The 20,325-nt window shown below is 35.6% G+C and overlaps 1 protein-coding gene across 1 annotated transcript; it reads left to right on the top strand.

Annotated features, from left to right (window-relative positions):
- Window positions 1–1,716: 1,716 nt before the first annotated feature.
- LOC140979055 (cysteine-tryptophan domain-containing zinc finger protein 3-like) lies at window positions 1,717–10,647 on the top strand. The gene is made up of 11 exons (XM_073444407.1): window positions 1,717–2,272; window positions 2,958–3,030; window positions 3,119–3,252; window positions 3,336–3,737; window positions 3,930–5,203; window positions 5,855–6,293; window positions 6,377–7,882; window positions 8,058–8,215; window positions 8,761–8,921; window positions 9,403–9,557; window positions 10,138–10,647. The coding sequence occupies exons 1-11, from the start codon at window positions 2,141–2,143 to the stop codon at window positions 10,354–10,356; spliced, it is 4,653 nt and encodes a 1,550-aa protein (XP_073300508.1). The 5' UTR covers window positions 1,717–2,140; the 3' UTR covers window positions 10,357–10,647.
- The last annotated feature ends 9,678 nt before the right edge of the window (window positions 10,648–20,325 follow it).

Here is a 20,325-nt window from a genome sequence, read left to right as displayed (position 1 = left end):
TAAAATTAAAACACACACACACACATATTATATAATTAAGTACCAACAATATCTTTAAAAATTTATTTATTTTTAATTTTATAAAAATTTATTTTAGTAAATTTGTAATTTATCTATGACTAACACATTATGACTAACACATTTAATATATTATTTAAAATCTTATAAATTTAAATTATTTATTTATCTTTAGTTATATTTCAAAATTTTAAATGATTATATAACTCATGATAAAAAAAACAATTAATTCGAAAATAATACAAATTATCATGTTTATATATTATTTCAATTATATAGACACAACATGTGAGAATGAACTATTAGAATAATACACAAACAAAGTGGTATGGATTTTCGACCGAGCCTCTCACTTTCTCAGGCGGATCCGATTAATTGTCTTTGTAAAAAAATGAGTTCTAATTCGAGCTGATTTCAAATAAAAGTAATTCAATCATTTAAGGTCTGAATCGAGCTTAAGTTCGTATACACTCAGTCAAAATCAAATTTAATCATGATATTTTTTAGATATTCGTCTGGATACAATTTATTTTCATACTTCAACCGATCGTAAGTTTTATATTTAATTAACTTTTACATATATACACTAAATGAGAATGTTTTAATATTATAAATAACCAAAACATAAGTAATAAAATTTTCATAATTTTTCAAAATCTTATTATTTTTCTCAAAATTTCGCGGAATCAATGCATAGGATTATAATGAATAATAAGTTTGAAAATATGTTGATTTAAATTTAATATTGACACAAAGCTCCAACATCACCTTTGTTAAGCACAAAATCAATGGAAATTGAATCAATTAACAATAAAAAATTTTATTTTCCAATTATTACCTGAGTAACTGCGACATAAAAAACTATATAAAAAAAATTTAAAGAACCCCAAATTAATATTTTTTTGGAATATATCTACTTTTATAATAATAATACCCAAAAACTATTATCAGATCGTGTCTAGGGATGACAATGGATGGAGTAGAGACGGGTTTGACATCATCATCACCATCTTCGAATTCCATTCCTACCCCTATACCCGTCTTGATTCTCGTTTTTTCGGGTTCAGGGAATCCCCAAACCCGAAACCATGAGGATCAAATCTCCATCCCACCCTTATCCTTATTTCAAAACACAAAAACTCATGTGAGACGGTCTCACATGTCAATTTTGTGAAACATATATTCTATATGGGTCGCTCATGAAAAAATATTATTTTTTATGTCAAATATATTAATTTTTATTGTAAATATGGACATGATTGATCTGTCTCACGAATAAAGATCCGTGGGACCGTCTTATGAAAACCTACTCATTTCAAAAATATAATGTGACAAGACTTGATCATGTACGTAGATACTCCAAATCAAAACTTATTATTATCTGTTTTTATTAGTGATAATATTAATATTAATACTAATTTTAATAATATTATTAATAATTTAAAAAAATATTATTTTTATTATTAATATTATTTTCGAACACGATCCCCAAAAAATCGAGAATCTCGTCTTGTTATGAGTTTTTCTTGCGGATCCCAAATCCATGAGGAAAATTATCATTTTTAATCGTTTTATGTATAAATTTTGTGAAATAAATATTAAATTTGTAGAAAAGTTTGATAAATATTTAAAATTTTGATACGGGATTAATTCAAATCTTTTATCTCAAGATTTTAATCATTTAAAAAAGGAAAAAAACCACAAGAAAAAAGGAAACCCTCCTCTCTCTCGGACTCAAAAATTTATCACATATGCACACTTCAACAAACAGAAATAAAAAAAAATTCAGCATTGCGTTCAGATTCCATACGATCGTCACTTCAAGGGAGAAAAAGAGATAATCAATTCTGTGTTATTGCATTCACTCGTCGTGGAACCGACAGTTCTTTATCGGCGTAAAATTCTGATATACACTTTTGTTTTATATATATTTTAGATGATCAAGTAGGGTTTGGATTGGATTTACGAATTTTGGGAATTAGGGGGATCAAGGGTGTCTGTTGGTGGGCTCTTGGAGTATTTTATTTTGTTGAAATTTGATTTTTTTAATTGAAGAGTGATACGTTGGATTTCAAAAATTGGGGATGAATTAGGGTTTTTAGCTTTTGGTGTAGGGATTGGGATGAGTTTTTCTAATATGGGGAGTTGGGCATGTGGGCCTGGAATGATCCAAGCGCCAGAGCTTGAAGAAGGAGAGGCTTGCTACTACAAGGACGATACAAGAACGAACCCTGACGTTGCTCTCTCTTACATTGTAAGAGTTCATTATCTGCTGTTGACAATCACTAGTATCATTACGATAGAAATGAGTTATCTTGGAGTGAATTGGGAATTTGGAATAAGTATGGATGATGACTGATCCTACGGTGTTTGATATGATTTTATAATTAAATGGCCAGGTGTTGTGTCTGAAATGCTTAATCGAAGTATAACTAGTGATATTGAATAGTTGAATCACTTAACCTCCGAGGCTAAAAAATGACTTCTATCTTTTCACTTTTCCGAGTGGATTGAAAGTGCTTCTGTTCTTATGAATTGAGAAGTTCTGATGTTTGTTTGAAGAAATCGAATGATAGTCTATTTTTAAGAGTGTCATGAGGTGGAAGTTGAAAAATACGATTCTTATGATCTTGTTGGCTCTACGAAATGTTAATGATCATTTGAAAAGAAACCCTTGTTCGATGTAAGTTTTGACAGTGTAAGCTCACCACATTGCAGTTAAATGAGTTATCTCCTAGGTTTTCATTTCAATGCAAACTCAGTTTCATTCAGTGTCTGCTAATGCACATTTTGATAGTGATCATGAGGTACTTTACGCCTTTCTAGTACTGCATTTCGTAACACTTTGATCGATGCTTCCTCTTATGATCTTGATATCTTGCTCTCGTAATCATTCCCACTGACAACAATACTTACTGTTTGAAACTCTATTATTTTAGGGAGACAGGGTTCAAAGTTTACTGGGTCATTTTCAGAAAGATTTTGAGGGAGGGGTTTCGGCTGAAAATTTGGGTAAGTGTTGTTTCTATGAGATGTTTGTTTCTTTTGTTTCCTATTGGAAAATATTGACCGCACGCTTGAACTTTTGGTGCATTTCTAGGGGCTAAATTTGGTGGATATGGTTCATTTTTACCCATGCACCAGCGTTCTCCTTTAGTGCCATCAGAGCCAAAATCCTCTCACAAGGTTCAAAATTGCCGCGGGCCTAGATTTTCTGATAATTTCCTTCAAGAGGTATACAAACATATTGCAAATATGTCTTGTTTTCCTCTTTGGTTCGTATTTAGTCAGCTTTGTGGTTTACGTCAACCTGTCAGGGTACTGCCCCAAATTCTACCCAGCTAAGTGATGCTCCTGCCACTCAGAGGAATGGCTTTTCTTCTTCTTCCACGAGTATTGTTCCTTCCAGAAACTTTAAAGTTTCCTCTAAGGATCGGTCAATTAAAGAAAACACATCTGTTTCTTCTCATAAAGATGCCGAGGCGTTTACTGGAAAAGCTGAACTTCCTCCAAGTAAGTCAGATAATCCAACTGAGCAGAGAACACTGAAGGTTCGTCTTAAATTGGGTTCAGAGATGGTGGCACAATATAATGCCGAAATAAACAATCTCGGGCTTACATCTCCATCTTCGTCCACGGAAGTTAGTCCTGAGGAGAGTGCCAGATTAAGGCTTGAACATTGTGAGACTCCTTATGAATCTCCTACAAAGATTCTTCAGGTACTATTCCTTTTCCCCACTGCGGTTATTTATATCCCTTCTTGTTTTTCTACTTTGGCTATTTCAAGATTATTTAACAGTTATCATCATATACCTAAGGTTTTTCTGATTGTTATCAAAGAATTTCTAGTAATCTCGTTCTAGTTGATATGTTGTGTCACTTAGCATTAATTTCTGAATCTTTTCGAACAGATAATGACTTCGTTCCTAGTTTCTGGTGGTTCTCTTCTTTCACCTCTTTGTGAAGATTTTCTGAGCTTGGGCAGAGATACTGAATCTTCCACAAGAAGTGGGAATAAAACTAACCCCAGGAGTTCTGGCATCTCCCTTGGGTTCGAGAACAAAGATATTCTAAAGGAGAAAAAAGCAAAATCTGCTGTTAAATTTGAAAATTTTGAGAAGTCTGAAAACGAGTGTATTCTATATCTGAATGATTTGAAGAAGGAAACTTCGGGAAGTGAGACCCTGGGATGCAGACTTCAGCCTCTCAATGGCTTGAACGCAAGACCTTTATCTGATGCAGTCTGCAGCGCTAATGAGCCTCAGAAAGAAGCTGTTAGGCCACCTGATGTTGTTAGGATCTCTGAGATGGATGTCCCACCTGATAACGTTAGGGGCTTTGAGAAGGATGTTCCATTGAAGAAGAGGAAAGGAAGTAAAGACAGGTTGAATGAAAGATCAGTGTCAAGTGATTTGGTCGAGAATGCTTCCTTAGGCTGTACACCAACCCAAAGTCATAGTAAGTCCGATCAGAAAGAATCCAGATGTAGTGATGGACACAAGTTTGGTGAAGATCAAACAAGAGTTTCTGAGAATGATATTTCAGTGAATCATGGGCAGGATAGCTGGAACAGAGTTAAATCTTACTCTGACGTTTCTGATTGTGAAAGTGTTAAACTAGCCATGAATAAGTCCAGTTTGAAAGTTGGTATGAAAGTTAAATCTGGCGAACAGGAGCCAAAAGCCACTCAAAATAGTGCCAAGTTAGCATCAAAATCAGCTGTTATTTTGAGGAATGGTGGTTGTGCAGCACCAAAAGTCAAGAACAGTGGAAAGAAACGGAATTTGGTGAATCTCAACCAGAAAGATGTTCTATATACCAGTATTGAACAAATGGATAACTCTAATCATGTGTTGGAAAGGCCTTCTGGTGACAGGTTAAAGAACTCGAATCTTGATGCAGTGAAGGAAGAGACTGGATATGCTGATAAATTTAAGGGGGGATCAAGTAATAAAAAGTACACAGACAAGATTACTTCTGAAACTCATGTGATTGAGCCTCCTGCTGAAGCCATACCTTTTAAAGAAGGAATCATCACTGGGACAGAGGGGACAACGGTGGATCCTCTATTAATAAAGGAAAATTGGGTTTGTTGTGACCATTGTGAGGCGTGGCGTCTTCTACCATATGGTACAGAGTCTGAACAACTGCCAGACAAGTGGGTTTGCAGCATGCTTAACTGGCTGTAAGCTTCTTTATTGATTTGGTAGCTCATGTTTGGACATTATGTGTTTGCATTTTATTTTCATTTGTGTAGACAGATTCATTTGCTTCAAAGGGAAATTTTAACGGCTCTTTAGATCGGAGGACTCTGGTGCAGTATCTCATAATCACATATAATTAAATGTACACAATAGTTTATCGAGGTTTGTTCTCCTGGCACTCACTTTGGGCATTTACGTGAGTACCATTGAGGTAACATCCATCTATTGGATGTACAGTTTCATCACATCTAATAGGTTGATGTTATCTCAGCGGTGCTCACATAGCTGTATGGGTGCTCAGGAAATCAGTTCTCATAGTCAATCATGTGGGAAAACCAGGCATAAAATACTGTCAATAGTAAACATTCAAGTAAACCAATTTAAAATTTAGACAGCTGTCACTTCATTAAATGGTCAAACAGGATGTGCATTTTTGGGAGGAGTTATTATGTTTCTATTGCCACTTGTGTCCAGTTTTGTGGGTGCCTTGCATGGAACTCTCTCCATTTCAATGTTCAGCACATGCATATGCCGAAATCTCTTTCTCATCATGTATCTATTCCAACATACACTCTGTTATAAAATCAACTGCAGTAAAACCTAACTGTGAGTTAATTTGTATTGGTCTTCAGTCCAGGAATGAACAGTTGTGACGTTAGTGAAGACGATACTACTAATGCTGTACGTGCTTCATTATCAGTTCCTGTCCCCGAGAAGCACTATAATGCTGAAGCTCATGCTGACACATCTGTGCCCGGAGTGGCTTCAGTTGGTGCCCATCATTTTGCTCCCAACCACCAGAACTTTACTTCTGATAAAGTGGCTTGTCAAGCTAAGAGGCAAAATTTGAAAGAAAGTTCAAACAGCGTTTGCATGAGCTGTCCAGTCCCTTCTAATGATGTTCAAAAGAACTTCCAACACCATTCCATGAATATCATTATTTTGAAGGAGGTGAACCAGCCTGTTGCAGGACAAGAGGCAACTAAAGAATGCAAATTGCAACATCCCAAAAAGTCAGCAATCAGTTTAGGTAAATTGAACAAAAGAAAAGATGAGAATATGCCTGAAGGTATGTAATTTGTTCAAGCTGTCAATTTTTTTTCTGTCTTAATTATGAATTTGTTTCTTTAATTTTTTAATATTAAATCTTGCAGATTTTGAAAACCCGAAAAAAAAAAATCAAAAGAGAATCTTTTCAACATGTTCAAGGGACGGTGAAAAAGATTAAAAGTAAGGGTGCTCTTAACGTGGACAACTTCCAGGTTTCTGGTAGGAACATAGATTGGGTTGACCACAATTTGAATTCTGATTTGCCACGTAAGGAACCTGTAAAGGAAGAGAAGCGATTACGTTTACGAAAAGATTCAAGCTTTAGGGAAAAGGGCAGTCTTCATATTCATGTGAAGAAACAGAAAGACCAAATACAGGATTTACCATATGGCGAGCTCTTTAACATAAATGCAAGTAATAGAAAAGAAGTATCTACAAAGAAAAGAAAATTCAACAGGGAGCATCGAGAAGAGGCGCAGCAATCGATTAAAAAGGAGGAAAGGGATATTGATTTTCAGAGAGTACAAAAGTCTAGAGTGTCTCAGATTGATAATGGGTTCAAAAGAAGCAAGGAAGGTGACTCATCAAAAAGGCAGGTTGCAAAAGCTAGAGTTATTTTGTCTAGAAGTAATGAAAAATCAACTAACAGTGTTGTCAAGGAAAAACAACAGTCAAAGAATCTTAAAGTGAAGTTATCACTGACCAAGGAGGATATAGATGAGCTGAGGAAGGATTTATGTTGTGAAGAATTTTCAATGGCTGCCACTTCAAGCTGCTCCAAGATTTCTGACTCCCGTAAAAATAGAGTTGGTTTCATGAAGGTCAAAGGCTCACCTGAGGAATCAGTTTCGTCATCTCCTATGAGGATGCCCTATCTGAATCAGGTCTTACCAGTTAAATTGGAGAGTGCAGGTAAGGTTGGTTCTAGAGTAAATGAATTTTCTGCAATGGGCAGGGGGAAGAAATCTTTGGGCATAAATAGAAATTCTGAGTTGGGGATAACACAGAAAGGGAAAACCACTGGCGTTCGTCATGTGGAATTATTGAAAAACAGTGCTGGTTTCCGAGAAAGTACTGCCACGGAAACACTTTGTGGTGAACATATATCAAGTGGCAACCTTCCTTGTGAATTTTTAGAGACACCTTTGGTTGATAACAAATGCAGTGTCTTGGAACAATGTGGCCAGTGTTCCCCCAGCTTACTTGTCAATTGCATTCATAGAAAGGAGGAAATGAGCATGGACTTATCTAAAGCATTGTCAGCTCAACAGAACTCTGGAAAGAGGAATAGAACACATGGTGAGAGGTCGGCAGAGAAGGTTTCTGATCCATCTACTGGCTCAGAAATTTTTGAATTAAAGGAAAAACTGAAAGAAGAGACAGAAATCGATGACAATTATCATGTGCATTCTGAAGTGTTGAGTAATGTGAAGCACTCGTTCTCAGAAGAGTCTAGCATAAAATCTGTTCATCGCGGTAAATCTGCTGCTTTAGAAACAAGCTTTGAAAATGAAAATATCTCCAATCTTCCTCTATCTGCTGCCTTAAAAGAAGCTCAGGATGCTTTGAAAAAAGCTGAAGAACTTAAATCTCATGCCAATCTGATCAAGGTCTTTTTGGATTGCTTCTTAATCCGTGGTTATTTGTTTATGGTCTTATCTGTTTGCGCCTCCTTTTTTTTTAAAAAAAAAAAATCTTGGAATTTCGATTATTTGATTCTTGTGACATACAATATCCTCACGCTTTGCCACACGTTCTTACTTTTTCTCTCAATAACTTTTGCAGACTTCTGGTTTTGGTTCTGAAAGTAACTATGAATACTTAAAAGCTGCCGTTAAGTTTCTTCATGGAGCTTCACTTTTAGAGGCCTACAACGGTGGAAGTATAAAAAATTTGGAGACTAATCTTATTCAAATCTATGGCACTGCTGCCAAACTTTGCGAGTAAGTATGTGGACAGTCGTTAGTTACTTCCAACTTTTGATATTATTTGATCAGTTTTTTTATTTTTTTGTGTTCTTTTTCTCTTTCTTTTTTCTAATATTGCCAGTTGAACATGGACTGCTAGTGTTCAATCTTCAAATTTGCATGGTCAAATTAGCAGTGAACATTTGGTATAATCTACTTGTATCTATGGACCTGCTTGCATGTCTTAGAGGAATGAAGAGTTGATTTGATTTTTAAAATTGCGGTAAATGAGGTGTCAAATGTAAGGGGGCTGCTCTTTAAGTTTTGTGCTGAAAAGGAGATTATGAGACTATGGAGTTAATTATTAGCTTTCTGATTATACTTTGAAGTTGAAGTACAGTATCATGTTTATTAAAATATTTTTAAGAGTATAACAAACTTGATGTGGAAGAAGATAATCATTGCATGTTTAAAGCATTGATTTTATAGTCTCTAGAATCATTCAAATATCTTTTATTGTCTTGAAGCTTCTTTCTTAAGGGCTATTTTCTAGCTTCACAATAACTTCATATGATTTTCAGAACCTGTGCCTATGAATATGAAAAAAGCTGTGAACTGGCTGCTGCTGCTTTGGCCTATAAATGTGTGGAAGTGGCTTATCTGAAGATAGTATACTGCAAAAGCAGGAGTACACACCGAATTTGGCTCTATTTGCAATCAAGTATGCAGATGCTTCCACAAGGTATTTTATTTACGATTTCAATTGTAAAATTTTCATTAAATTGGCACCAAGGGGTGTGTGCCTTATGCATCTAAGTTTCATTCAGCAGCAGAAAAATTAATGATGAGTACCACGATTGTCTTCTATTTTTTTACGTGTTTAATGTCTGGTCTCATTTCATGAATACAAGCATGGGAATTATGGGTCTACTGAATTATTTAGTGGTTCATGGCTCTCTATTCATGTAATATCCCACCTGTAACAATTACCTTCAAGAGCCTCCGTAGAATTTCCTTACTAATATCATACTTTATTCACATTCAGGAAACAAAATTATATAATCAGCTTCACTCACACTCACTTTTTTTTAATCTTAAGACCAATTAAACATATTACTTAATAATTAATTTTCCCTCTCTGTTCTGATTGATTTTTTTTTTTGGTGTCTTAATTGATTCCATGCGACACTTGTGGACGTTAATCGTGGCCTTATCATCATCAGGTGAATCTCCATCATCTTCGGCATCTGATGTTGATAACTTAAACAATTTAGTGGTGGCGGATTGGGCCGCTTCATCTAAGGGCAATGATTCTCATGCTTTAAATCATGTTATGGTTCCCCACAACCGCACTAACTTTGCTCGGCTGCTTGACTTTGTAAGTGTATTGACCCTGGTTATGCCATTTGCCTGTATTTTTCCTAGCACTTGTTTTGATTTGAATGTGGTGATGATGTAGAACTATATTTGGGTACTTGGCTGAACTTTGTCATTACTGGAAATGAGGCTTCCTGAAGTAATCAAATATTTCACTTTGCAGCAATGTTATAGTCAGAATATGAACATTGTGATGTTAAACTATCAAATATGTAGATAGCATAAGTTAATTTATGTTTCTTCTAATTTCAGGAAACCTTCAAATCACAATTGTTATATAGTTTGATACTAGTTTACCCTTTACATAATTATGTTATTATGTTTTGCATTTCTAAATAAAAACTAATAAATGTCGCTAATTTTGGTGTGGTAACAGCAGTAGATACCCCTACATTTATCCGACTCTGTAGTATTTGTTCATTTAGAAATTGGCAAACATAGTTTACATCTCTAGGGTATATTGTAAAATTTTCGGGTCCACTGATTGGCCATAGTGTCGATGCTGATAGAATGCATCTTTCTCAACCATCTTTCTTTGGGTACATCTGGGCTATAAAATTTAAATCAGAGTTCTTTTGCAGACAAAAGATGTAAATTCTGCTATGGAAGCTGCCAAAAAATCACTAGATACGTATAAAGCTGCTCGTGTAAAGTTTGAGGAGTCACAGAATAAAGAGGCCATTGCTTCTGTCAAGAGAGTCATTGATTTCAGCTTCCATGATGTTGAGGAGCTTATAAATTCCGTATGGCTTGCATTTAATGCCATCAACCGCCAAGCTCCCAGTCGCGCCAGAGAATAATCAACTGTACAGACATGCTTCACACCAGTTCAGTTTTGATATTTGAGGTTTAACAGAACATATCGTAACTAGAGAAAAGAGAGATTATGACCGATCCATTCTAATGGAGGCTTGTCATTTTGTTTATTATGTATACTGTCATTGTTTTCTTCTGCATACTTGGAATCAACGTTTTACAAGAGTGTCCCTTACAATTGTAAATTGAGCTTTCATCTTCGATCCTGTCTTTTTCCATGTATAGAAAAATAAAGAAGTGATCATCTAAGGATATCTGCTTCTTACATTGTTTAACTGTGAATGCTATTTTATGTCTGCAGATAATAATAATCATATTGTTTATAGGATGCAATCTGCAAATTTTTCTGAAGTTGCAAATACATTAGTATCTTAGATTCTCGATATCTTGAGTTGTATCTTTTTCATCTTGTTATAGGTGTGAAAAACTAATATTATGAATGTCTAATTTTTTTATTTACTAAATATAAATAAAATAAGTGTCAAATTTTTAATTATTTATATCTTCTAATAGATTCAGGGTCAAAATTAATTCATATAAATTAAGTTATTAATTAAATTAAATTGTCATTACCTATTACATCTTCAACTTTATGTAATTTCACTTACGGTTTGGCTTATGACATCGGTTTTGGTTTTGTATCGGAAAACGATTTTGGTTTCGGTTTTGGGAGAGAGTTCTGGTTTTTGTTTATAGTTTGACGAGAACTGTTATCGAATTCTACATAGTTTTGGTTTAAAAAAATAAAAATGAAAAATTTTCCTATAATTGTTTTGATTTACATATGCAATTCACATGCGATAATGACGACGTCCATAAGTTTCAGGTTGCCAACAAGAAGAAAGAATCTCTGCAAGAATATGATGAGAGAATCAGCGGCATAATAAACGAGTTGAATGCACTTAGAAAGGTGTATTCAAATAAAGAAGTAGCGCTGAAAGTAGTCAGAGGTCTTCCCAAAGAATGGGATGTCAAGACAATGGTTATGAGAGAGTCAAAAGACCTGAATAAGGTTGAATTACATGATCTATTTACTGATATGAAGGCATATGAGTTTGAGTTGCAAACCAGAGAAGGGGAACCTTCTACACCCGCAGCCACAAATGCCCTAACTGCTGTCAAACTGGAACCAACTGGTTTAGTTGAAAGATCTGTTGATTAGTTAAGCAATGACGCAATGTCGTTGTTCGTCAAAAAATTTGGAAGATTCATGAGGAGAAATCAAGGCTCCTTTCAAAGACAATATAAGAGAAATAATACCAAGGAAGAACCAAATGCTTGCTACAACTGTTGCAAAACTGGACATTTTATTATTGACTGTCCTAAGCCAAAGAAGGACAGTCGATACTCAGCTGAAAAGGGAAAGAAATCAATTGAGCACAAGAGAAGAACTAAGGATGATAAGAAATCATTCAGAAAGAAACATGAAGTGCTTCTAGCTGAGAAAAGTAAATCCAAATGGGCAGAATCTGACAACGATGAATCAGAATCTGAGAGCTTGAACAGCTCCAGCGATGATGAGGAAGTCAAGTGTCTGATGGCTGATGACACAAAACTAGAATCAACCAGTGAATATGTATTTGATTTTAGTTCAATTGACTTTACACGTTATGAACATTTTTCCACATTACATGACATGGTCAACGCGTATCACAAGCTTGCTCTTTCATTTGAAGAGGCCAAAGCAAAGCAAACTGATCACAATGACAATAAATGATTGTTTATTTGAGACATCGAGTCGAGTTTGAACTAATTATGACCAATTCAAGTTGCATATATGTCCATAGATTTGTTTTGTCAATGATGACCATAAATAAATTGGAAAAAACTGCAATTTTAATCATATATCTTTTAATATTTGGAAAATTTAGTCTTTTTTAATGGAAAATGTTGATGTGATATTTATACGCCAACGTCATGTCAAAGCAACCACATAGGTATGATATCAACGTCACATCAGAGAATGATTAAAATTGTAAGATAGATGTAAGGTCTAGGATTTTAATTCACGTAACCTGAGTGCATGCAATCTAGGGTTTTATTTTAAATTATGTGTTTAATTATTTTTATTAATTTTATGTAGAATTCATGCATTATAAGATTTATTTCATGAAATTTTAAAAGTTCATGCATTAAGGTTTCTAGATGCATTTCGCGCTCGAACGAGGAACGGAGACTGGAGAATTTTCAGGAAAATTATTTTTATCACACGATTAATTTTTATTAATTATTTTAAGATGTTTTAATTGTATTTTTCAAAAATGGTTTTGTTGAGTGTTTTTACCCGCATGATTTTATTTTTATCCGGTGCGCAAATTTTATCGAATCGGGGGACTTTTTAAGGGTTCGACTATTATTTTCAAAAACTTTCTAACAAGAAATATTTTTCGAGATTGTATTGGGACTTAATAGGCCTACTTTTAAACTTATTGGAATTAAACCTCTTTTAATTCTTTTTAATTTAAAATTAGGGTCCATTAGCTAATTTTTATCTATAATATTCAACACCTAATTATTCTCCTAAGCACCCCACTAAACCTAATTGCTCTACATCAGCCGCCCACCCCTCCCCACTCACAAACCTCCTCGTGAGTTGCTGCCCCCTGCCATCCAAACAGTATGGGAGCCTTTCAGCTCGTACTGCTCACACTCCTAGATCTTCACGGAGCAAGAAGTCGGTTTCATCTTTTCCTTTGAGAACAAGCCTTCCCTGTGCCTCGGTCGCGACTCTTCTAACAATTGTTCACACAAAAATCATCAGGCACGCATTGTATTATTCTTTACGCATCATAAACGTATTATATACTGATGAAGGTATTCTTGCATTCAAACTTTCGATCTACACTTGTCCGTGAAAGATTTTCGGGTTACATGTGTTTTCCTTGCATTCTCGTTTGTTGCTCACGATTTTTCTGAATTTTCGTGTAAAGGGGCTGCTGTATGGAGTCATCAGAAGCTGTTGTTGTCGAGAGGGATGAGGATTAGTAGCTGGAGTCGAAGCTTGATAGATCTAAGTGTGATTTCTTGAGGGCCGATCGGGGGTGCGTGTTGTGGGGTAGAAGTGGGTTCGATCGGTGTTAGGAAGGGTTCGGCTGTGCATGGGCTCGAACCCAGCTATGTCTCAATCCTTGTAAAGTTTGGTAAGATGTTAGGAGTGAGCCATAGGTACTTGGTCGAGGGAGAAGCTTGGTCCTTGGAGGCATAGCTTGATCGAGAGAAGGTGCGAGAGGTTGGATCGGTTTCTGCTTTTAGTTTGTACAGCAGCATTATGCTTGGGTTTGGCTTAGTTTAGAAGGTTCCTTACGGTCTTAAGGTTGAGCTTTAAAGGCTGGACATGGGTTGGAAGGAGGTGGACCGAATTATTCAAGGGTGGGAGCCATGTGTGAGTTATGGATTGCACAAAAATAGGGGGACTGAGACTTTAATTAAGGACAGTAGGTAGCGGCCAAAAGATTATGGATTTAAAGACATAATTTAAGTAGCAAATGGTTTAGAATGAGTTATGGATTGCACAAAAATAGGGGGACCGAGACTTTAATTAAGGACAGTAGGTAGTGGCCAAAAGATTATTGATTTAAAGACATAATTTAAGTAGCAAATGGTTTAGAATGAGCTGTTTAAGTTATGGTTCAAGTTAGGAAAAATTTGTTTGAGTTTCGAGTCGATTCGGGTTAAAACCGAGACCTCGGTCTAAGTTTTAAAACGAATCGAATAAGTTATGAAATTGGCTCGGGTTTACGTCTAGGAATGCTTTTAAATATGTTTTGCGATGTTTCACGGAGTTTGGTAAGCTTCGGGTCAATTTTAGAGGTCCAGGGGTAAAACGGTAATTTTTGGGTTTCTAGGGGCAAATCGGTCATTTTGCACCCGGGGTGAGATTTTGGTCCCGGCAGCGCCCTGAGCACATGTTATCATGTTTTAAATGTTTATGCATCATGTTTATGATTTTTTGATAAATACGATGCATGCTTGGTTTGAAGGAAAAAGTTAAGCATATGCATGTTTTTATTAAATGGTGAATATGATGATATTTTTGAAGGATGGAAAGTGGTTGTGATTGACGATGTATATGTATATGATGACATGAGATATGATGAGCTGAGGCCAAGGCTCAGTGGACGGGTAATGCTGTTGCTGATGTCCCCGCCGCCCGATACCGTGGTTATACGTAGATGGATCCATCGATAGAGCTGATACGAAAATCACAACTAATAAACTGAATTCAATTAAATGAAAATGTATACGTATATGATCACACGAGATGACATGCTTTGACACGACACGTTTATGTTATGCTTTTAAGTTCATGAAAGATATGTTGAGTATGATATTTTTCAATGATGTGTGCCATGTATATGTACTTGTTATTCCTGGTACAGGTGTGTTGAGTCTTTAGACTCACTAGGCGTGTGTGATGCAGGTGAGCTTGATGCTGAGGAGACTGGAGGTGCTGAACTCTGAGTAGGCAGCCATGGAGCGGTGACACGACCCGAGGACCACATGTTTTCCGCATTTGATTTATGAGTTTTTGGAGAGGAGTTAAACATTTTTATACGTTGATGATATTTTGATATTTACTCGTTTATGTTTACGTTGGATTTTGGATGATGTTGGTTATTTTAAACTGCGCTATTTTTATTGTAAAAAAATACGTTTATTTTAAATGTTATTTTATAAATGCGAGCTTTAAAAAAAAATATTTTCGCACTTTAAAAATAGTAGACGTTACAATAGATGTGAAAGTCCAAACAAAATCGATGGTCAATATTGTAATTATGCATTATTGCTATTGGTATTGGCTTTGGCTTAGCTAATCAAATTGCTGGGATATAATTATTATTGATTTTACTTATGCGCAACAAATTACATGCATGACTAGTAAAACAAAGTGCCCAATTTGGACCCTCCATACTACAAAAAAAAATATCGTGTATCATCGTGAAAAATCAACAAAATGTGTTAATATTTTATTTTTTGACGTAAGAACTCATAACCGCTACCCTTTGATATGCATATTAGGTAAACTTTTGAGTTAATGCAGTAGACTGCAAAACCATACTAGCCAAGTAAATTACGCTGGACAAGACATGTGTGACAAACTCTCGAAAAAGATGTTGGTAGGGTGAATCAAACATCCTATTGACCAGACACATTCACACACTCCACCAACTTAGCTTGGGGGTAGTGTTAGAGAGGGGGGTGAATGAACTCTTTCAAATTTTCTCGTGTACGAGTGTGATTTCAACCGTTTTTAGGCGGTTGAAAACGTCTTCTCAAACGGTTGAGAATGTGAACCACTATTAAGTGCGGAAAACGGTTCACAATCTTCAATGCAACTTAAAACACAATATCAGGCCAAAACAATGAATAGAGACTAGACAGATAAATGATTGCGAAAAGTAAAATGACACATGTATGTTATGGATGTTCGGAGAATGAATACTCCTACGTCACCCCTTCTTCCTTCTTAGGAAAGATTCCACTAAAAGACTTTGGCTTTACAAACTTCTTGCGACAGCCCGCTCCAATCAGGACTTATCACACTGCTTGTTTTGGAACTCTTAGTGATCACTTTACACTTCTGGATATTTAAGAACACTTAGTTCACCAGATATCAAAGTTGAATCAAATAACCAAAGGGTTAATGATATGAATAAATGGTTTTGATTTAGTAGCACGTAAATGATCCTTAGATGATCAGATAAATTTCTCTTTCTGTGCATGCTGATTGAGCGATGGAGTATATGAACTTTTAAGAGCGCTCTGAGATCCTTTTGAATATGCAAGCGAGTTGTAGTATTGCAGCTGAGAATCGAGAGAGGGTTTCTGCCAGCATACTCTTCCGTTAATATACACGATTTCCTTAACGGTTGGAAAGGACATAACAACGTTAACCTGATACTCTGTACAGACGTGTTGCTGTCGATATGTTGAGCATTAAAGGATCTTTGATAAACGCATTCAATGTTCCTTTTGCACAGCATCATTCTGAGTCGCTTTTCTTGAGGAGTTCCTTTTAAGGAAATTGTTTTGGGCAACAGAGCTTTAAGTCTATGCTTGGTCTTCCGCTTTCTGGAAAAAAATAATTGAATGTAGATCAATCTTGGAACTGATGTAAGTATGTGTCGACTTCAAGGCGGTGTAATACTTTGAATATATTAGGCCGGTCAGAGATTGTCTTTGAGCAATAAATAGTTATCTTTAATGATCCGGTTCTGAGATACATTAAGTTTCAAGTTGAATATGCTATCGGTCTTGAAGTAAGCGGTTGAAACTCCTTTGAGCTTTGAAGCGGTCGAACTGATGCAAATCTTATAAACGAACCGCAGCTGATTTCGAGCTGGTTAGTTTTTGTCATACACCAAAATTCTTGGGAATAATAATTTTTCAACAATATCCATATTTTTTCTAAATTATGTAATGTTAGAAAAAAAAATTCATTTTTGGGTTTTATGGCAGGTGATAAACCATGAAATCGATTTAGAATTTCTGGAAATAATAGGAAAGGTGGCAATGGAATTCTTCACGATTCCATCAGACGAAAAGAAGAAGTATCCAATGAGTCCGGGGACAGTTCAAGGATATGAACATGCATTTGTTTTATGAGAAAACCAGAAACTAGATTGGTGTAACATGTTTGGCGTTGGATTGGAGCCTCACAACCTAAAAACCCGAAATTATGGCCCACAAAACCATATGATTTCAGGTATAAATAAGTAAAATAAATTTTAAAAAATGGCCACTTTTGGAAATGTTTTGTATCTATTTCTTGAATTACACAAATATTATATGATTTGACAGAAATGCAAGTTAAAATAACTTTGATGCTGTTGGTAAACAGTTACAATTTAATGACGTAATGTAGTTTATCTCCGAAAACACATCATCACTTTGAATTTTAGGCATCCGATTCAGAAGTTCAACGTATTCTTTAAAACACGTGGGCATGCATTTATCTCTAAAAGAGAGTAGCCCGAAACACTCGGGGTTTTCAAACTCTCACGATTTTTACGGTGAAACTGTGGAGGTATACTTGATTTATTAAGCATGATTAGACTTGCTAAGTGTCATGTAGCCTAATTATTCTACCCTAACTAGATATATGTTANAAATTTAATTTAAGTCAAGGAATAATTTAATTTAAAGGAAAAGAATGTTTTAGGATTTATTAAAATTAGTTGGAACCAAGTTATTAAATAAATTCTTTTAGGTTCAATATTTAATTAAAGCTAAAATTAAAATGTGTAAACAATTGAGGAGGAATTAATTTAGGCTTAATATATTTAAGAAATTAAACATAACATTTAAATACTTAAATTTGAGGTCATACATGCCATGCAAAATTCTAAGGAGGATTCTAAACTAAATTAATTTGTTAATGCATTAAAATATATATAATGGAAGTTTTTTTTAAAAAAATCTTAAACAATTAAAATGCAAAGTTAAACCATAAAATACCATTCAAAATTAGTTGGAAATTCGGTCAAAGCCTTAAACCATTTCAAATGTGATTGGTAAACCCCATTCAAGTCACTCCTAAATGGCTTCTATAGTGTATTCATTTTCCACCTTTAAGTCACCAATTATGATTAATTCAAATATCATATTACACCCCATTTCTTCTCAACTCATTTCCCTATTAGATCAACGTGTAAAGCATGAAAAATAAGAAACAAAATTAACGGCAGCAAGGGAATCAAAAAGCAATTCAAATCATTCAACTTCTTCACTTGTAACTCCCATTTTAATATATGTTATGACACCTTTAACACCACTTATGACATTCATCTTCCTTACCTACATATCCTACCTTCATATGCTCGAAATTATCAGAAGAAAACAGCTGATAAAAATCGTGAAAAACAGCAACAGAAACAAAGAAGAAACCCAACTCCGTTCCGCTGCTCGTATTCGTCGTATTGATTTGTTTTTGGCAAAACAAATTCCAGGCATGTATATGTTGTTTCTTTGCTCTTCAATCAAGTCCTATAGATATTTTAAAACATTATATACTCAGGATTTGTGAGGAAAAAACGAAATTTTGACAGCATGTATGTAAAAATCTGTACAGCTTTTTGGGCCTTGGCTTGTTGCTTCACGGTTGTTGTGTTTTCTGTTGGTTTCAGGATGATGTTCGGTTCCAGGCTTCCATGGCTGCTTCTAGGCATTAAGTAGAATGTGTTAGAGTGTTTTTGACTCAATTGTTTCGGTCCATACACCTAAGAACAAAGAAATGACAGCAAGTTCTTCTTATGTGCAGAAATGAACCTTGGTTGCTGTCATTGAGTTGTTTAAGTGGGGAGTTTGAACCTTGGCTGTCCTAGGACCGTAGCCATGGTTAGAACCCTTCCTTAACATGTCTAGGATGTGATCAAATCATTTTTTTAAAGCTGGGTTCACGGATCCATAAAAATTTTACCAAAACAATGCAAGTTCAATTCGGCTATCTTCTATTGCTGTGTGAGTACACTTCGGTTTTGTTGTGTTGTATGGATGATGGTTGGCTCCCAGCCCATAACCATGGTTCACACCACAATTTATCATGTCAAGATCGAGCCAAGGTTAATGATATAACACTGGAACGAAGATTGACAGCAAAACAAGTCAATATCTACACCACTGCACAGATTTGGTGCTCTCGGTTGATACTTTCTGTTGTCCTAGGTGTTTGCTTGGGTTGTGGTTGGCTTTTAGCCCTTAGCCATGGTCCAAGCCATGCCTTAGGATGTTAGTAAGAGTCCTTGGGTGCTGGTTCAAGCCCATGGTCATTTATTTCAGGATTTTCACTACAAACACACAAGCTGCTATTTCTGGTTTTTGACAGCAACTTGAGCTTCGGTTTTGGAGGTGGTTTGAGTTTGTTTGGCTTTTAGCCCATGGCCTTGGACTGGACACTACCTTAATGAGTTAGGAAAGTCGTGTTTTTTGGCCGTTTGTGATTTGGTCGAGTTTAGAGGTCGTATGAGAATTTACGGTGAAAGGTGCCAAAATGACTCTCGAAAGAGTGTTTTATGTTTTTTTGATTTCTTTCACCTATTTTCGTGTTTTGCAGTTCTTATGCATATTTTTCAGTACGTTTGGGGTATTTTTAATCATGGTTAAACGTCGGTTTAATGTTAATTCGGGTTGGTACAATACCATGATTGAAAATCAAGTGGTTGGTCCTAATAGTCTCATTGTTGGTTCTATTGTTAAGTTTTGGTTCTATTGTCAAGTTTAGGTCAAGATAATATTATTTGCAAGTGTCACATATTAGAATTAAGTCGCAGCAAGCCTGGGAGCGATCCAACTCATCCGGTAAAAATAAGGTTTTAATTACATTACGTGCATAAAAATATAAAATGTTTATTTTTGAGATATATGCGATATGTCTTGTGGCCACCTTATGTTATGGGTTTGGAAGTCGGTAGGCGCAACCGAGGACCACTCCGCCCGGTGACTTACGACCGGTTTATGATTATGTATGGGTACGGACATCCAGTCCAAGGGCTGTGATTGATCTCTACCGCCCAGTATACTGTGGTTTAGTCTGATCAGGCGCTTACGTTATGTTATGGGCCACTTGCTTAGAAACATTATCTCTACCAGAAAATTATGATATGACATGACAGAGCTCTATTGAGCAAAGCTTTTACGTATGATTTTCAGATATGCACGTAGTTATAATTATTCATGATACGATTTTCATCATGCGCTTCACGATACTATATTTTTACGTTGCATGCGATTTTATGATATATTTACTTGTTATTCACGANTTAAGTCGCAGCAAGCCTGGGAGCGATCCAACTCATCCGGTAAAAATAAGGTTTTAATTATATTACGTGCATAAAAATATAAAATGTTTGTTTTTGAGATATATGCGATATGTCTTGTGGCCACCTTATGTCTATGGGTTTGGAAGTCGGTAGGCGCAACCGAGGACCTCTCCACCCGGTGACTTACGACCGGTT

This window comes from Primulina huaijiensis, chromosome 6 (genome assembly GCF_012295235.1).
Source record: "Primulina huaijiensis isolate GDHJ02 chromosome 6, ASM1229523v2, whole genome shotgun sequence".
Lineage (NCBI taxonomy): Eukaryota > Viridiplantae > Streptophyta > Magnoliopsida > Lamiales > Gesneriaceae > Primulina > Primulina huaijiensis.
This window is presented reverse-complemented; position numbering and strand designations above follow the sequence as displayed.

Bases quoted from the DNA above. Each gene is read 5' to 3' on its own strand.
- LOC140979055 (XM_073444407.1), top strand. From the start codon at position 2,141: ATGAGTTTTTCTAATATGGGGAGTTGGGCATGTGGGCCTGGAATGATC. The intron at 3,031-3,118 runs GTAAGTGTTGTT...GTGCATTTCTAG, and splicing joins GGTTTCGGCTGAAAATTTGG to GGGCTAAATTTGGTGGATAT. The intron at 6,294-6,376 runs ATGTAATTTGTT...TAAATCTTGCAG, and splicing joins ATGAGAATATGCCTGAAGGT to ATTTTGAAAACCCGAAAAAA.